The sequence below is a fragment of the Alosa pseudoharengus genome, unplaced genomic scaffold (assembly GCF_046254945.1).
Source record: "Alosa pseudoharengus isolate Yale_2024_CS ecotype anadromous, Long Island Sound unplaced genomic scaffold, YU_APseudo_1.1 YU_APseudo_1.1_scf_17, whole genome shotgun sequence".
Taxonomy (NCBI): Eukaryota; Metazoa; Chordata; class Actinopteri; order Clupeiformes; family Clupeidae; genus Alosa; species Alosa pseudoharengus.
The window spans coordinates 27,398,367-27,417,299 of NW_027468640.1; the positions used below are offsets into that span (position 1 = coordinate 27,398,367).

At 40.3% G+C, this 18,933-nt stretch overlaps 2 protein-coding genes across 4 annotated transcripts; both read left to right on the top strand.

The window, feature by feature from the left end:
• The first annotated feature begins 318 nt into the window (after nucleotides 1-318).
• Nucleotides 319-7,656, top strand: LOC143127078 (uncharacterized). Its single transcript, XM_076288382.1, has 10 exons — nucleotides 319-348; nucleotides 1,736-1,906; nucleotides 2,254-2,436; nucleotides 2,742-2,895; nucleotides 5,268-5,473; nucleotides 5,570-5,687; nucleotides 5,796-5,965; nucleotides 6,081-6,178; nucleotides 6,286-6,395; nucleotides 7,505-7,656. Exons 1-10 carry the CDS (start codon nucleotides 319-321, stop codon nucleotides 7,654-7,656), a joined length of 1,392 nt encoding a protein of 463 aa, XP_076144497.1.
• Nucleotides 7,657-9,173: 1,517 nt separating this feature from the next.
• On the top strand, nucleotides 9,174-13,158 carry LOC143127592 (macrophage mannose receptor 1-like). Of its 3 annotated transcripts, XM_076289174.1 has the most exons (7): nucleotides 9,179-9,270; nucleotides 9,615-9,661; nucleotides 9,766-9,810; nucleotides 10,132-10,512; nucleotides 10,631-10,963; nucleotides 11,373-11,455; nucleotides 11,555-13,158. In XM_076289174.1, the coding sequence occupies exons 2-7, from the start codon at nucleotides 9,637-9,639 to the stop codon at nucleotides 11,633-11,635; spliced, it is 948 nt and encodes a 315-aa protein (XP_076145289.1). In that variant the 5' UTR covers nucleotides 9,179-9,270; nucleotides 9,615-9,636; the 3' UTR covers nucleotides 11,636-13,158. The 3 variants fall into 3 exon arrangements, 2 of the variants coding, with proteins under 2 accessions (XP_076145289.1, XP_076145290.1); XR_012987653.1 differs by having other exon boundaries at nucleotides 9,174-9,270; nucleotides 9,615-9,933; XM_076289175.1 differs by lacking the exon at nucleotides 9,766-9,810 and having other exon boundaries at nucleotides 9,180-9,270.
• Nucleotides 13,159-18,933: the final 5,775 nt, after the last annotated feature.

Here is an 18,933-nt window from a genome sequence, read left to right on the forward strand (position 1 = left end):
TATTTGGATTTTTCGCTCGCGTAAGTGAACAAATCATACTGCACGCCTACATTTTTGTTTACATTTTTAATAAGCGAGTCTTTTGTCCTGCATAAATTAACGTGTGTCAATCCACAGGCTTTTCCTTTTCCTCTTGAGTGTAAAGGTGAGAACTGAAGAAATGGCAAAAGGTGGGTTTTTCTTATTTAGGCCTAGGCCTATAATGCACATATTAAATTGACAACAATAGAAATGGGATTTCACGTGTAGATATTTTCACAGGCGTTATTGAGCTAGACTGCAGAGAAAGATATCTTGCTGTACAAGTTCATCTGAACAATGGCTCTGAGCCACACTTTGAGGCCATTGGTAAGATGTCTCTTAATGATTTAATTTTCTGACCTCTATGAACGTTGGCTATTTAAACATTGGGTATTTTCCATTTCAGATACCATAGGTGTCCATCCGATAACAAAAGAATATGGTCCAGGCTGTGGGTATACCTATGAGCTTTTCAGTGAGATTGGAATTGCCGAGTTAAAGGCATCTTATTTCTCTTGCCATACAGGAAACCAGGTAATAGGCCCTTTTGAAATACACTGCATTCTTAATTTTAATGTAAAAGTTGGAGATTATATATATATATATATATATATATATATATATATATATATATATATATAGGCAGGCCTCACATACATACTGGCATATATATATATATATATATATATATATATATATATATATATATATATATATATATATATATATATATATATATATATATATATATATATATATATATATATATATATATATGCAGGCAGGCCTCACATACATACTGGCATATATATATATATATATATATATATATATAGGCAGGCCTCACATACATACTGGCATATATATATATATATATATATATATATATATATATATATATATATATAGGCAGGCAGGCAGGCCTCACATACATACTGGCATATATATATATATATATATATATATATATATATATATATATATAGGCAGGCCTCACATACATACTGGCATATATATATATATATATATATATATATATATATATATATATATATATATATATATATATATATATATATATATATATATATAGGCCTCACATACATACATGCATACATACTTCATACACATGCACACATACATACATACATGCATACACACATGACGCACGCACAAATCTAGGCCTGCAAATCTAAACTATGGATTGTTTCCAGGATGATGTGGACTTCACATTTAACTTCAGTGTGATCATGACAGACCAACATGGAGAGGAGGCGACCTATGCAGTGTCTAAGGCATGCACTCTGCCTCTACCCTGGTCTCCTCGAGAGGTTATCTGTGAAATGGATTACATGGAGGTACTTTGCTCTAGAAAAAAATAATTGTAAGGTTGAATATTTTTGACTGGGCTTATTTTCTTTAAAGTGGCAAGGAAATACACATTTAACATCTTCAGTTTCATTGTATTGTATGACTTTCAGGTAAATGTAGATGGTGCAGTTCCACATGTGAGCACTGGGGGCACTGTCATGCATCAGCAATGGGATGATGGCATTTCCTCTGTAAGTCCTCAGTCAGTTTTCATGTCTGATAGACTGCTACTTTGTATAACTGATGCCTGGTATAGATGACCTATTTAATTTGTGTATCTGATGCCTGGTTATTGATGACTCATTTTAATCGTTTGTGTAACTGATGGTCCTCACGGCTCCAGGCATACACTCAGGCCTCTTCCGGCTGGCAGCTGATGTTCCTGAAGGAGGGCCAGACGTCCGCAGAGCTTTCCCTCGACGAGGCTCGTGAGCAAGGCTACAGGCTACACTTCACCCCTGGGCGTGTGCTCCTCCGCATGCCTTACGGCAAACCCTTGTCTCATGACTCCCTGGTAAAAAGCTTCCTGTTAGATGTTGCCCTCTAAAAATAGATTTATAGGCTAAGTTGTGGATAAATTATGCCCTCCCACCAGGTAAATGGGGTTCCTGTGGAAGTCGTTCATGCCGTCCTTTTCTCTAGACAGAGATGGACTGTTGTCATATTTGATCTGGTTGCTGCATGTAGTAAAGGTATAAATCTAGACTCCGACTATCTTCCTATACCAAGTGGTGGGGGCTTGATTTGTTATGCATTCAGCTCTAATAATAAGATAATACATCCATTTCATAATCAGTTTTTTTTTTTTAAATTTGCCTTTCAGATGTGGGATTCTTTGATGGAACCAGTCTCCACTGGCAGGTTCCAATTGTGACGTTCCCTTTATCCAGCCACGCTGGTTTTGAGAGCAAAAATATCAGTATTGGTGTCCATGGCACACTCTTGGACCCACAGGTGACTGCAGACAGAGGATATAGCCTTAGCATTGGCAAAGGAATGGTTGACATTGGTATTCCCTATGGGGCTGAAGGTGGCCATCGGCAGGTAAGTGACCAGAGTGTCATTTGTAGTAGTCTTTGAGTTCGTATTGATACAGCCCCAGATGTACATGTATGTGAAGCTGAGAACAGCCATGTGAGAATTTGATATGAATGTGGGAGAGAACATCTGGTAGGTAGCCTACTGTGAGAACATTTCAGAAGAATCTGAGGCCTTTTGAAGGTGGATGTTAAAGATTGGAGATGGTGATACTGGAAAATGATCGCTGATTTGAACTCACTATACTGTGGGGTGAGCATGTGCTCTTCTTTCTGTGTGTGTGTGGCCATATTGGGTGACCCTTCCTACAGAGCTTTGTGCTTCACAATACTTACTTGGAGTTCTACCTGATTTACCTCTACTATGAGTGCGTGTTCATGGACAGCTTTCACACTGAGAACAGACACCGCCATACTAAGGTTCTGATGACTCAATCACTGCCACACGTCCCCATCACTATAAACCGTAAGTGTTCTTTAAAGAAAATCTCATTACTCTATTGCATAGTGTTGCCTCAAGGTGACTTACTGTTTCTCTCTCAGTTTCTCAAACACAAAAATGCAAACACCAATGAAAAGTGCTTTTCTTAAAAGGGGAGAAGTAAAGGAACCAATAGTGTGCTTTTATTTGACCACATGACTTTTCAAATTAATTTTGATCATACTCTTTTCCTCAACTGAGAACATCTCTGGCGGCAATTGTTTTGGTCTCCCAAAATGGTCTAAAAATGGCACTATCCTAAATATTTCCATCAACTAAAAATATTTATTTCAATCTTGGATAAGTCCTGCATTCATTACTATACATTTTTAATGGTTTCCTCAAGTATTTATTTTGTATATTGATAAAATAGCTATGTTGCCTCAAAGCAACAACATGCAGCAGTGGACTGCAGATTTATGCTTGGTTGTAAACATGCCATTGTGATGTCAGGGAATCACCAAATATTATTCTAATTTTCACAATATACCTTGTTTTGGTATATTGTCATAAATAACAATATTGTTTAATATTATAATTGATTTAACTATTCCATATATATAAATATCTGTCGTTTAGGACTGTAGCTTCCAATGGGTGAGTGTGAGGGCCCAAATTGGTTGTCGCTGCTGATTGGATAGTGAATAGTGAGGTCCATTGATATGCTGCACCAGCGCTCCTCACAAGCCCTGGTGGAACAGTCATACTTGTCAATTTGCTACTATACAGGAAGGACAAGTTGTAATAAGGTGTCCATTGCTCAAAAACTGCAAAAGGATTATGAACGGTACGTGTAAGAGGGTGAGGTGGCCAAAGGGAAATGAGGTGAGGGACAGCGCCCAGGGTATAGTGGGGCTTACAGTAGACCAATTGACCCCACTAACCTCACCTGTGCCCGCTTCCTTTTATTTTCCTGCTGTGGTGGTCAAAAAGACTCTGGGAAAACCATTGGCAAAGGCCTAAAGGCCCAGCACAAGATTGTGTGGTGATGTATGTAGTTGCGGCTCAGGGTGGGTCCTTTCGGTTCCTGAGCACCTTTGTACTACACTCACCTTACCCCCCTGAAAGTCGGGGGCTGAGCAAGAATCAACTCTGTGTGCATATGGCAGTACTTTATAGCAATGATTTGAATGATGACCATCTCTTTTAGAGCCATTGAGTGAATTTAAAGCATAAAAACTGAACTGAAAATGAGTTTGGTAAAACGTAGTTTCCTTTGTTGCACATTGTTGCTTGTAGGTAACAAACCTCCACGAAAATGACCACCGACTGTATAAGGCTTGTTTTGTCAGTGCAAATTATTCTGTATATGTTATTTAATGAGTACTTTCATAAAATGTGATTGATAAGATCAGAAAAAATTGTTTTTTTAATTGCATCAATTTTTCTATTTATTACCGCTGTTGCATGTTGTTGCTCCAAAGAAACACTGAAATGTATCTGTTCCAAAATATTTGTTCCAATTTGTTTTTTTTTTTTTTGAATTGCTTATTGTGCTTCATTTTAAGTAAAAAAGTGTGGGCAAATATTTTTTTAATTCATCATTTCATATAGCATGCAATAGAGGGTTAATATAGTACAGACATCTGTAAGGTTTGTATGGTCATGTGTGTTCCCTATATTTTTTTCATGTTTGAATACTGTAATATTTATGAGGTCTTCTCCTCTGGCAGAGACCGTCATTGAGGAGAGGGCGTTCACTCTTTACATGGGAAATTTCCCTTCTGATGTGGTGCTGATGACTGTGAGCCTGAATGGACATGAATTCAACCTTGTTGAGGCAACCCAGCATGGATACACCATTGTGAAGGCTCCGCATACCAATGGAACCCATGCATACATCATCAAGGTTCCTTTTGAGGATCCCATGGTGCTAAAATCGGTAGGTTGGAGAGTTCAGGGCTACTTTTTCAGTCTAAGTTATTAATGTGTCTGCAAATTTCTTTTCTTTCTGTAGTATTTTACAGAGGGTGTTCTGCAATACCTGCTGTCTGTTAACTTCACTTTTAACATCATGCTTCAAGAGGATTACTTCTTCCATTTGACTTCTTTGAAAGCTAGGATCCATGATGTCTGTAAGTTGTGCTAATTTGAAAAAAGAGGCATGTTTTCCTCAATGCAACGGTAAGCTGTGAAATCAGCCAAGAACTGTTGGTTACTGTGAACAATGTCCAAACAAAACTCTATATTCAATAGCTGAATCGGCCAATCCCTATAGCAATGTTTGCTTAAATGCTTGTATGCAATTCACAGTACAACTATTTGTATATCAAGCTCCACACTATTAGTTTATGTATATGTTTCAAAGATGGTATGGGTGATCTCAAGGTTGACTGGGGTTCATTCTCTCTTCTTAGATCCTCCCTCGTTCAGTGGACTGTGCCAGGAGCATGGGATAGTTTTTAAACTGGCCCATGAGGAGTTCCATCACATGTGGGACATTACCATTGGTAACAATCTTCTTACAGAGCAATATGCTGTGAGGCAGGGATACCTGATGGCCAATGACAGCCAGGGAATTCTCCTAGATGTGCCCCTCTTCACTCCTGGATATCTTTATGAGGTATGTCATTCCATTACAGCAACCCTGTGCAGGCCAACATGTTGTAAATATCTATTTTTGTGTAATGGTGAAGGATACTTTTTCATTCCCTTGTAGGATATAGACTTGGACCAGTTCTTTGGCACTTTTGAGATCCTCTCCAGAGATGCAAAAACCCAGGAGATTCAGCAGCACTCAGTCAAACGTTGTCCCTTCCCCACCACAGAGCTCATTGGTGGGTTAGCAGTGGCCTGGCTACCAGTGGAAAGTATGAGATCAGATCAGATCCGTATCAGATGAGCGGGGTGTAATGTAATGTGGCCTTCTCCTCTGCTCTCTGTAGTGTGTTCCACAGGAGGGGTCATGACCGTGGTGACGAGTGTGGTCAAATCCATTCCCAAAGCTGATCCACAGAGGACCACCCTGCTCGACACAACATGCAAGCCTAAAGAGATGGATGAGACCCGAGTTCTCTTTGAGTTTGATCTTACAACGTGTGGAACCAGAATGAAGGTGTGATTTAAAAAAAGGTTCCTTTTAATTCAGGTCTACCACAGCATGCAAAACAAGGCACTTTATCCCATGTCTCCACAATGATCATCCATTTCCCCCTTTGTTTCTATATCAGGTGAAGAATGACTTGATGATCTTTGAGAACACCATCATGTTTGAGCAAGAGCCGTTCCCTAGTCACCGCCCAGTAATTACAAGAGACACCACCTTCAGGTATGATCTTTCAGTGAACAATTTTTAGTCTTCATTTTTAGTCGGTGGCTTTCTTTGTTTGTTTTTTTTTGTTTTTTGTTATTAATTGGCTGCATATTTTCCCACAGATTGGCTGTCCAGTGTTCCTACCCAGTGGAGGCGGTCAATATGGACGTGGCCTTTGCATCCAGCGTGCCAGGCCGGGGCTCTGTGGGAGAAGCCAAGCCATATGAGACGGGTGAGGAACTGATTAAGTTTAATCTGTAATTTGCTTAGATTTTTATTTAGCAGATTTCCAAAAAACTTTTTGAATTTGGAATTTAGGGGTATGCAATGCATTGGTTGCTTGCAGTGCTTACATTAATCTAACACACACACAGCTCTTACATGCACTTCAAGTACTGGTTGTAGGGTGTTCGCTTGTCCCCCTTGTTCCTTTTCTTACTGTTGGATCTAAGAGGAGAACTGGTCATTCTTACGGCACCTGCACACAGTTGCGTTCCGTCAACGCATGCCAGTGGGTGTTCCCGACGGTAGCCATGCAAATGACTTACTGTAAGGCAGTGTTTCCTAAAGTCTGGGTCGCGACCCACGGGTGGGTCGCAGGAGATTTTATTTGGGTCGCCAGCACAATTTATGTTGTGTTAGGCCTAACTGATACCATTGTCATTTGATACCAGGAAAGCTAACAGTTTTCTATTAGGATGTAGATTGTTAACTACCACAGTCACGGTTTTGTCATAAAAGCTCATGAAACTGGCGCATGAAACTGGGGGACGAACGCATCGGGGGTGCCAGCATGGATATCTACCCCTCAAAATGAAACCGTTCTGTGGGGCGCCTGCCATGTACCTCGCAGTTGCAAACTGCAAGGGACATGAATCCGCCTATTTGCACGAACATTAACAGATACCAGCTCCTCAACTTTACCGATTAATAAATGTATGGTTGGGGAGGCATAGAAAAGTTGGAGAACCTGTGGCCTAAAACAATATTGCGGGTGGTTGCAGGGTAATGGGTCGCGATGGTCTGTCATTTTTAAAAAGTGGGTCGCCAGAAAAAAAGTTTGGGAAACACTGCTGTAAGGTATAACCGTAATTTGAGTGGTTGGTGCCGTCTGTTGTTCGCTTGTTCGTAATTTGATTGGCTGGTGCCATCCGTCGGTGCAGCAACAGCTGAACTTCTCAACGCGAGCGACGGGAGCAACGCGATGCAACGGACCCACAATTCAGTTCGGCAACGGATGATGTAAGCCCATGTAAAGTGAACAGAATGAGTCCCCAGCACTGCAACGCACGCAACTGTGTGCGAGAGCCGTTAAGCAGACTCCTAATTTACACCCTACAGCTCTGGCGAAGCCCATCATGCTGCCTGCACCGGAGGTGGTGACCACAGCCAGTGTCCCCATCACACCCAGGATAAAGACTCCTCCCACTCAGAGGTCTGCCAAGTTCATGAGGGTCCGCAGCCACCATAGTGCCAAGAGGCAAAGCTCATAGAACCAGACTACAGAAGGTATAGTGATTATGCCTGAAGTTCTAAAGTGTCTGTGTGTCTGTCTCTGTCTCTCAAGTAAAATGAACTTGTTGTGTTTGTCAGGTACAAATGGAGGATTGCATGATCAACTCATGAGATGTGAGAGGCAGTATTCTTGTTTATATCAAATAAAATACAAACAGAAGTCAGTCTGTATCTCTTTTTTTACAAAGTTTTCCAACTCACAACCTCTGGAGTTTAATGCAGTATGTTTGTTGAATGGGGATTGATGGTTTGTATACTGTTATGTTGATATTCAGCATCTTGTGTGCTACAGACAGTCATATTGGTGGCACAATGACAAGATCTGTATTCAAAATACTGTAATCTTGTTACGCCGTTTTCAAGTATGTGCTTCCGTGTGTGTGTTACGGCATGCCTATTGTTTTGTCTGGTTTTGTTTTATCTTGGCTACATCTGGATGATCACGTACAAAGACTGAGGTCTGGTGACCCTCTGCCTTTTATGAAAATGTATAGCACATTGCAACCTTAAATTATTTGAGCAGACACTCATTACCTGATTACATTTCACTCATAGCTGGGAACTAGAGTAACAGACTTGGTTGGACACATGGTCAATACCTGAAATCTATATTTAGTATCAGGAAGTTGGCAAGTAGATTGTATTTTGAAAACTTATATTCAGAGATATGAACCTCATTCTACCTAATGCAGAAAAGTAATACTATTTATCCTCCAAAACAAACATCCCATTCCTTTTGGTTTAGCCAACCAGTGATTTTCCATACAAATCTACAGTGTACAAATAGCTAAGCTTATACATTTATAAACACAACAATGAGCATCTCTGAGTTCATTTTAGAAGATAGATGAGCTCTTCCATGGTCCACACAGGTGGTGGATCCCTCCACACTGGAGAAGCCTAAAGGATGAAGCATCTTTCACCAGAGCTGACTGAATTTACTCCTTTTAGTTTGGAATCAGCAACTCCTTAAGATGCTGATCAGAGCTGATTCACATATAGTCATGTCTACGTGAGATGCAAGGATATTCGTATATGTAGGATGAATGCCCTTATCCTACTTTTCCTAAGATTTACCAGATTGTACAATATTTTAACATGATGAACAAAAGTGGTCATAATGAAACGCATGTAGAATTATTATCGAAATGTAAAATGTATCACAGTGTGTGGTTTTTGGGTATAGTACTGGTACTTTAATTATAATTAAGACCGCTGATCTGAGTAACATTATTAAATCATTTCTTTTGTTGAGCTGGCAAGAGGGTGAGATCATGCATATCCTTATTAAGGACTTCTGAAGGTTCTAATGTCAAATGCATGACTGGAGAAGCATGCCCATGCTAACCTCCTTACTCAGCAACTCAAGCTCAGGATACCTGCAGCTCAGGATATTTGGTTTCTAACAGTGGCTTTGGGTGATGATAACGACAGTAAACAGTCAGTCATTTATATCTGAGGAACTGGTATGTGCACAAACCAGTCAGGGTGTTTCCAGTAGACACCACCTTGTTGCTGTTGATCAAAACATACGGTCTTGTATCTCCCAAGTCAGAAGCTGAAGACTGTTGAATGGCAGAGTGACAAGCCTGGTGAGAAACTTTTCGATATTCAGGATATTTTTTCCACCAAATCATTTGGGGGTGGAGGGTTCATTCTAACAGATGTAAAAAGTTAATATTGAATCTTGGTGCTTACTCTTACTGCAGAGAAAATAACTGGCTATTTTGTCATCATAAGTTAGATGCAAATTAGCATTGCATTACAATTAACATTGCATTATGTATTTGTTATTTATAGGTAGAAGTCCCGTTATGTTCGCTTCAATTTTATATGATCAAAAAGAAACAAAAGTAGTTCCTCTTAGACAGTTTCAAGATGTCCACATTCCACTATACTGATGTCATTTCAGTTATTTTCTGTTGTATTCCCACAGGTAGTCCACAATCTGCAGAATCATGTTCTTCGCTCTGCTTTTCTCAGGTTGGTGTACTAAGTCCATTCAAACTTGAATCATTTAATCAATCTTATGAAAAAGAGAAAAATGCAAGTTTTTTTAAAATTATTATTCTTGAGCGTGTCTGCAGCATTTGAAGGTGGAACACATTTCACAAGGCAGCTCACTGCTCCGGGTTAGTGTGCGTGTGCTTCACCTCACTGCTGCCTATTGTGTGCTTCGCCTCACTTCACTATGTGCTCTGTGTGTTCCCTAATTCACGGATGGGATAAGTGCAGAGACTAAATTCACTGTATAAGCAAGTATACTTGGCCTATAAACCTGATTTACATTTTTACATTTAAAGTTGAATGTGTAGGCTACACGTAACTCATCCAGGAAGCACTTTCAACTTATCAACTGATGTGCATCAGACATTTCACTCCAACAGACTGAAACACTTTTTGTTTGAGACTAAGAAAAAAGGTTCACCTCTCTCTCTTGTTTTGGGCCACAGGATTTCTACCACTCAGCTCAGCTCTCTCTCACCAATACCACTTTGTGAACGAATCAAAAACCTGGAGTGAAGCACAGAGTTACTGCAGGACCAATTACACCGACCTGGCCACCCTTTACGACATGGACGATGTGAACACACTCATTCAGCTTGCCAGCCCAACGGACTCTGCTTGGATCGGACTTTATGCCGACACGCAGAACAGCTGGAGATGGTCCATTATGAACAGCAGTTTCTATGGTCCAGGAGAGACTGCGTTTAGAAACTGGGCAACAGGAGAGCCAAACAATAGGGGTGGGGAAATGGTCTGTGTACAAATGGACTCTATGGGAACTTGGAATGATGTATCTTGTGGAGACTCCCTACAGTTTGTTTGCTATGGTTAGTACTCAAATGGTCATGAAAGACAGTAGTCATAAAATCTCATTTATTTTTAAAACTTAAAAAAAAAAATGAATTTTGAAAAGATTAACGAAGGATGCTTTGTTTTCTGCCATAGGAACCGGTGGCAGCTACACTTTGGTTAATTTGTTCCTGACATTCAGTGCTGCCCAGACATACTGCAGGACCAACTTTGTCGATCTTCCAAGCATAAGGAATCTGACGGAAAATGATGATGTCCTTACGGCCGCTTCAGGAAATGCTGTGTACATCGGTCTATTCAGAACCAGAATGTGGTCAGACGCTAGTGAATCCTCTTTCAGAAACTGGGGGTCAGGCCAACCTGTCAGCAGTTTTGATCTGCAATGCGCTGTAGTGCGCTTTAGTGACTCGGGCAAGTGGACCGATGAGGAATGTTCAATTAATCCCTTCCCTTTCTTCTGTTACTCAGGTAAACATCTGGCAGCTCTTCATGCTTTCTTCTTTATTACTACTGCATATGAGTTGCTGTGTTTTAAAAACACACTGGAAACAAATCAATACTGTTTTGATATACTACTATGGCTATACTAACAGTTTAATAATTTAATGGATTGCACAGTTAATGCCCATATTAAGCATAGCCTATATGCTATAAGGAAGTTACTCAACACAGTATTGATTTTCTGCTGGGAATCTTTACTTGTTAATTCTGCTCCTTTAGGTCGTCTTACATCAATCATTCTGAATGTAGGAATACTATATACTACAAATGCTAATGGCTGATCTATCCGTTTCATATTCTACTCTCTAGGCTACATCTTAGATTCTAACTGATGATTTGAAATGTCATGCTGATTGAATTGTCTCGCTGTTCACAGCATATGTGTCTAGTCTAAGGGTAGTGGTTGACACTGAAACTGAACTCACTGAAGCAGAGATTGAGGAGACAATCCTAAAACCAGTGAGTAAATACTTGTACTTCCTTGCAGTTTGTGTCCACCAGATGGCGCCATTGTCCTTGTGTACTCACGGTGTGTTCTTGCCATGATTTGATTCTCAGCTTCGTGAGGAACTCATCCAGAACGGGCTTCCGAACAGCACCACCCTGAGTCTAAGGCGAGTCTACCAGATCAATCCCTGAAAATGTCTGGCTACGTGTCCAGCCATCAACACAGTATGATGTTAACTGCCTATTACATCTTGTTAATTCCTGTTTCTATCTATTAAACATATACTACGGTACATGGGCGGATTATGAACTTTCGGGCCCCTGGGGCCTCATTTATAAAGCGTTCTTACGCACAGATTTGATCCTAGACCGTGCGTACGCTCAAATCCATGCCAACGCTCAGATTTATAAAAACCGTCTTTGACGTGGAGATAAGCACTTTTGCACGTCAGGTTCAAACTTGACGTACGACTATTTCCTTGTGGTAATGATGGGGTACTGCAAGTAATCTGAGGTCTAAGTGCGATGCATTTTCAAAATTCCAAGACCAACGATCTCATGTCTCTTTGCCATATGCATCAATATCAGAAGATTTTTAAAGACGTTTTTGGACGCAGCTTTATGTTTCATGGTTTGGCATAAAACTGCTAATGAGAACTATAGCCCACTTAAAGTGAAAAAACAAAACGTACAGTATAGCTTACTTATTTCATAATATCTAAAAAACACCAAGACCTACGATAGAGTGATTGAAACATTATTTTGGTGTTCTCACCAATCTAATATTGACCATAAAATGTCCAATTGCCCTCGTTTAGGAGAGGAAAAGTACATTTGTGCCAGGGATGTAGTGGTAAAATAAGAGGTGGGTGAACTATGAATTCTGCAATCTCTGTGAGGTGGACTGCGCCATGCAGTATCGGATTTTTAAAAAGGCATTCAGAACATGTTTGATAATGGTGGCGGTTATTGTACTGTATTGGGAATATAGGATAGTATTGTATAATACAGTTTTAAATGTTAAAAGTGAATAAACTCTTGAGAGGTGGATAAACTAAAAGGTGGGTAGGCCTAAACTCTATTTCTGAAATTGCAGAGGTGGATGAACTGCGTTTACTCGCGTTTAGCCTCCACTACATCCTAATTTGCGCTCAAAGGCCTATTCCCAGCTCCGTAACAGAAAGGTAATATTTGAATGTAAGCTATACAATGTAGGCTATAGATATTTTATATCATATATAGCCTACACAACCAAGGGACAGAAGTTATCCTCTGAAAGCAGGGCATCTTCATATTTAGTGTTGCGTCGGAGTTGCGTAAAGAGGTGCAGAGCGCGCACCTGTTTGCTTTTTTTGACTGGCAGTGCCCAAGATCAGGTGACAATATGTGAGTTGGATAATGTAGGCTAAAATATAAAGGTAGGCTTAAAGCAAACAATAAAGGACAATGTTTAAGCCATTGGACATTATTGAAAGAAAACGATAGCAAAGATATGCATAATGAATGAATAATGACCGGCGAACTAGGCTACTTTTTCAGCAAAAACATAGCCTATCCTAAAAGAAACGTTAAGCCTACATGACATAATATAATTTAGTCCTCTGTTTTGTAGGCTAAATCAGCATATTACCCTGGGTCATATTGCAAACGTACAGTAGCCTACTGTACCATAACGTATAGGATTATGCTGTAGGCCTAGAGGTCTTTCCTTCATAAGGAATAAGCAAAAGGAATGAAAGCGAGCAGAGGACAATGGACATGGATGCATACAATCTCTTTTGCTGAAAAAAAAAACATAATTAGTTAAGCTATTCAAACTGACGCATATAGTAGTTAACATCAGATGGCATAGGCTAGGCCTATAGTAATGTTTTTAATATATAATTTTACATAGGCTAGCTTTTAGGCCATTGATTTCATTAAAACATATGCTAATGATATTGATGAGGGGGTGTTTACAAGGCGGAGACCTAAAACCATCCTGCTGCGCACAAGTTGACGTTCATTTGTGATTTATAATGGGCACATCTGGAAGGGTGGCGTACGCACGTTTTTTTGTGCGTACGTTCGTTTTCTCTGAATCACACGTACGATCATTTCAGAAATTATAAGATCAAATGAAAGATGATTTCTACGCAACACTTTTATAAATGAGGCCCCTGGGCCCAGATGTATTAAGGGCCCCCCACTTATTGTTTTGTATGTGGGAGGGGGGGTTTGGGGGTCCTCCCCCAGAATTTTTTTAATTTGTTTGATGTGATTTCCTGTATTCTTGTGCATTTTGGGATGGCCAATACTAAATTCAATCAGATTCATAGCCTATGCATCCTGATTTGATATTGAGGCAATGATTCCATGCAAAGGCTTGGACTTCAGGGCCCCCTGATCCCTTGGGCCCCTGGGCCTGGTAGGCCCGTGCAGTAATCCATCCCTGCTAGGGTAGGCCTAGCCAATCAATTAATTTCCTGAAATCGGCTTTGCCAATTATTTTTGTCAGTCACACTTCTATGTTGTTGTTGTTGTTGTTATTGTTATTATTATTATTATTATTATTATTATTGTAAAGGAAGATTGTAAGAAGCACTGTATATTATACAGAGCCATGCATTTATCACCTAGCCGATCAAGAGCAAGTGGTGTTATTTTCCCCCTTCCAGAAAGTAAGCTTTTATTTGGCTATTCAGCTCAAATATAAAACCATTTGTTTTTTTGGAAAATGGACTTTGATGTCCCTAAAGGTGCTCTGCAGCCTTAGACTGTAGCCTACTCCAGATCACAAGTGAAAACGAGAAATGTGAACAAATAATTCTCATCTTCAGCTTTAAAACCAATTTGTCTTTACTCACGTGCAATGCTGTCAACATTAATACTGGTATGATGTGCTTTTTTAAAACATAATAAAATCATAATTATGTATTTTGCAAAATGAATCATTGTCGTCATTTACCATTCCAAATATTAGGCACTTTATTTTCTAATGAGAAGTTCACTAGGAGTGCTTGGAATGGAATGACAAGCAGATGGCGCAAAGTTCCGGGAACTTCTACGGGGCTAAATCAAGTCCCTGCTTCGGGGTAGGTAGACCTACTTCAGCGTGGCCCCTCTGAGGAGAATAGAATAATTTAAGGCTCGTTTCCATACGGGCTTACGGAGTAAAACCTGAGATGGGAACTTGTCCAGGAACCTGCACTCACTCGGTCCTCTCAGTCCTTGTGGGACAGTAGGAAACGCAATTTCGATCTCTTTGTCTTGACGTGAAGAAATTGACAATAAAGCAGACTTTGACTTTGACATTAGAATTGAAGGACCCTAGTCAAACTTGCCAGTTTGTAACAGGTTAACAAGCCCACTGAGATACATATGCAGAGTATGTAAGAACAAAGTGTAAATCGGTAAAAAAAAAAAAAAACCCAAAGTAAACTAACATGTAGGAAATTGAAATCCCCATTTTTTTGTCAAATTTAAACATCTTGGGTTCCCTCTTAGCGCAAGGAGGTCCCTAATGCAACTGACAAAGGGCCAGAACAACAAAGCCACATAATGCCATACCAGGGGTTCCTGACACGCATCAGCGTTGAAAGTCGTAATTCTGCCTAGTATAAGTCAGCAGATCATCAAAATGAGTTTGAAGCCATTATTTTAGGGTAACTGCATTATGTTGCTTTACCATATTAACTCTGCACATATTTGTGTTTTTGTGGATGTGCCTGTTTGTGGCTTTGCTTTTCTCTGTCCTAGGCATACATCACTGGCTGGGTGACCACAGTGGAGTAGGTAGTGTGGCCACGGTTCCTCAGTCCCCTGGACATCTGGCACCACACATATTGGTAGAAACAGCACACTGAGATGCAGTCCTCAGAAAATTAAACGAGAGAGATTTAGAAAATATAGTTTTAAGGCTTACTCCATGCAGCAAACACCAAATGTAAAGGGGAACCATGGCAATTTTCAACAAAGGGCCCTATTGATCGAGGTCACCAAGTATTGGTAGGACAAAAATAAATACAGGCAGCCACATACTGTACCTCTCAGTCACTTCCTGTAAAGTCCAAACACTGGACTTATACTGCAGACAATAGTTTAACATGTCTTAAATTGAAGAGGAAGCAACAAGATGACCAACTTCCTTCTGTTTGCATTAAGCAAATTCAACTTTCAACATTTTTCATCAGATTGTTCATCATGCATTGCTCTTCACTGTCTTGGTAGCCATCTTGTTCTAACAAGCAAACCAATGTGTGTTGAGCCGGGTGTTAAATCATAAACATTTTCATGGCAACGGTGGTCTCTTCCAATCAAAGACACTGCTTTTAAATTTTAGTGTTTTGGGTATTGTAGTGCTTTTCTGTGAAATCGCAAATAAAACATGTTTTTCTTAAAACAAGGTTGATGGCATATGAACTTGTGGCACCTATATGAGCATACTGTATAATATGAGCATATGCGATCACTTCATCGTCAAATTGTGGGGCAGCCGTGGCCTACTGGTCAGCATCTTGGACTTGTAACCGGAGGGTTGCCGATTCGAACCCCGACCAGTAGGCACGGCTGAAGTGCCCTTGAGCAAGGCACCCCTCACTGCTCCCTGAGCGCTGCTGTTGTAGCAGGCAGCTCACTGCGGTATTAGTGTGTGCTTCACTTCACTGTGTGTTCAGTGTTTTCTGAGTGTGTTTTACTAATTCACGGATTGGGATAAATGCAGAGACCAAATTTCCCTCACGGGATCAAAAAAAGTATACTTATACTTAATTGCTGGTTTCAAGACTACCTAGATTTTTACTTCCTTCCCCGGAAGTGAATAGAACAGTGAATAGAGCTCACTGTTGAGCTCTACTAGCCTGCATATGGCCTATTTCTATTTCTGTCTTTAGGTTATTGAACCAATACAGGAGGAAAATGGGGTCTGAGACCAAAGAGGTGGGGTTAATATCAGTATACAAAGCAGCAGTCACTCCGTATACGAAGCAGCGATCACACTTAAAAAGCCAGCACAGCACTGCATCTGTGCACCAGGGCAGCATAATTCCTCTTATCCCATATTTCTGAGTTTCGTTTCTATGTAGGCTTAATGGGCAGTGTTGCTGTTTAGTTTGGTGTCTTTGAAGTTTAGAGAAACTTTTTACAGTTAATACGCTTACATCAGTGGCACAACCTCTGCTCCCCATGGCAAAGACCCTTGTTGTAAAGTGGTTTGATTGAATCTAGGACAAACATACAAATCAGGTTTTACAGTGCTGTTATGTAAAAAAACACTTTTCCACTCTGTACACTAGAAGCACTAGGCATGGCATAAAATCACTGAGATTATCACCATGCCTGCATGCTTCTCACGATGTAGCTCACGATAAGCTTTTCTTCTGCTACAACTGCTAAGACAATGCGGATGTCATCAAGTTAGAGATGACCGCATATGGGGATGCTTCTATTTTTGTTTTATTAGGTGTATGTGTTGTCCTTCTACCTTCTCTATCACACACAGGCTGTTTCTCTGATTCTCATGTCGGTTTGGCATAGAAACTCCAGGATACAACTGAATCATGTTCCTTGTCATTCTTTTATTTGGTAAGTTTGTGCTATACTTTGCAGACATCCCAACCTCCAAAAAGTCATTTCAGGGAGGTATCACGAAGCCCCCCCCCCCCCCAAAAAAAAAAAAAAGATTAATATGTTCAATAATGTCTAGTCAGGACAACAAATAAGGAAGGCCTATAGATATAAATTGTGAAAATAAAATATGTAGATTTTGGTAGTTTGGTCAATTCATGTAGCCTTGGCAACTAGCCATCTAGTAGGCTATAGGCCTGAATAATATGCACATGAATTGACACTTGTTAAACTCATCTCAACATGTCTTTTGCAATCATTTAACCCGCTATGGACAATGCTAAAGTCACTGTTACAAACAGTGCAGGGTGCAAGACTAGGTCCATCATTATGTTTTACTCTTATGAGACAAGGGTAGCCTACACTTTGAAATGGGTCTTACATTTTCCTTTTTTTGAGGCACTGACTCTGCCATGACCCTCCTGTTTCTATACACTGAACTGATTAATTAAGTTCGTGAGAAAAGAGATAAAAGCCCGCCTACACTGAAAACTGATTGGTTGATTTAGCGAAACAGGCCAATCAGGATCTGTCTTGGATGTGCTCAGACACACACGCACCACCCCTCCCTCCCTCCCATCGTGTGCGTGCTACACTCAGATGCACACGCGGTCTCGCATGCGCGCTCTTGATCGCTCACTCTAGATTCGGGGGAGATTTTATCTAATTTGCGGGCGTCAGGGAGCCGCTATCAATATGCGGGAGACTCCCGGAACTTCCGGGAGACTTGGGATGTCTGTACTTTGTCATATGTTTTTTTTTTTTAATTAAGCACAAACACCTGCATGATTGAAAAAATGTAGTGCATTTTGAAAATGGAAAATTTAGAATAGTGTATTTTGCAAAAAGACTTGATGTGGAATTTGAATGTGGGGAGTTTTCATTATTATAAACTCACAATTTGTCCTCAGCACAACATTTGGAAAACAAGACAACTCTTTCATTTATTTTTAGGAAAAAAAGTCTGATCACCAGATATGATCTTCTGTCTTTTACAAACAGGCTTCTTCCCCCTCAGCTCAGCTCTCTCTCACCAATACCACTTTGTGAACGAATCAAAAACCTGGAGTGAAGCCCAGAGTTACTGCAGGACCAATTACACAGACCTGGCCACCCTTTACGACACGGACGATGTGAACACACTCATTCAGCTTGGCAGCCAGACTGGCTCTGCTTGGATTGGACTTTATGATGACGTCCTGAGATGGTCCATTACGAACAGCAGTTTCTATGGTCCAGGAGAGATAACAACATATAGAAACTGGAATCAGAACCCATTTGAACCCAATAACAGAGGGGGAAAAGAGCTGTGTGTAGAAATGTTAACTGATGGAACATGGAATGATTTACCTTGTGACACTGTCTTTTCACACATATCATTTGTTTGCTATGGTAAAAATCTAATTTAATCAATTTAAACTAAAACATTTTAATTCACACACTTGTGTAATATTTCTGTGTGAATCTTAAGCCGCTTTTAACAGAGTGGGTAACCTTTGAAAATGTGTGTGTTTGTGTTACAGGAGTCAATGATGCCTACGTCTTGAATACGACAAAATTGTCATGGAATGACGTCCAGGCTTACTTTCAAGCCAACTACATCGATCTTCCAAGCGTAAGGAATAGTACAGAAAATCAAAAGGTCCTTGATGCTGCAAACGGCAATAACGTATACATTGGCCTGTACAGAACCAGAACGTTGTCAGACGGGAGTGAGTCCTCTTTTAGACACTGGAAATCAGGCCAACCTGATAACGCCAATGATGCTCAACCTTGCACCGCAGTGTCATTCAGTGACTCGGGCCACTGGACAGATGAGAACTGTAATACTAACCTATTCCCTTTCTTCTGTTACTCAGGTAAACGTCCACTATATGTTGGCAATT

Excerpts from the sequence above, each read along its gene's own strand:
- LOC143127078 (XM_076288382.1), top strand. The coding sequence starts at position 319 with ATGGCTCTGAGCCACACTTTGAGGCCATTG. Across the intron at positions 5,474-5,569 it reads CTCCTGGATATCTTTATGAG|GATATAGACTTGGACCAGTT; the intron begins GTATGTCATTCC and ends ATTCCCTTGTAG. Across the intron at positions 6,179-6,285 it reads ACAAGAGACACCACCTTCAG|ATTGGCTGTCCAGTGTTCCT; the intron begins GTATGATCTTTC and ends ATTTTCCCACAG.
- LOC143127592 (XM_076289174.1), top strand. The coding sequence starts at position 9,637 with ATGTTCTTCGCTCTGCTTTTCTCAG. Across the intron at positions 9,662-9,765 it reads CTTCGCTCTGCTTTTCTCAG|CATTTGAAGGTGGAACACAT; the intron begins GTTGGTGTACTA and ends GCGTGTCTGCAG. Across the intron at positions 10,513-10,630 it reads CCTACAGTTTGTTTGCTATG|GAACCGGTGGCAGCTACACT; the intron begins GTTAGTACTCAA and ends TTTCTGCCATAG.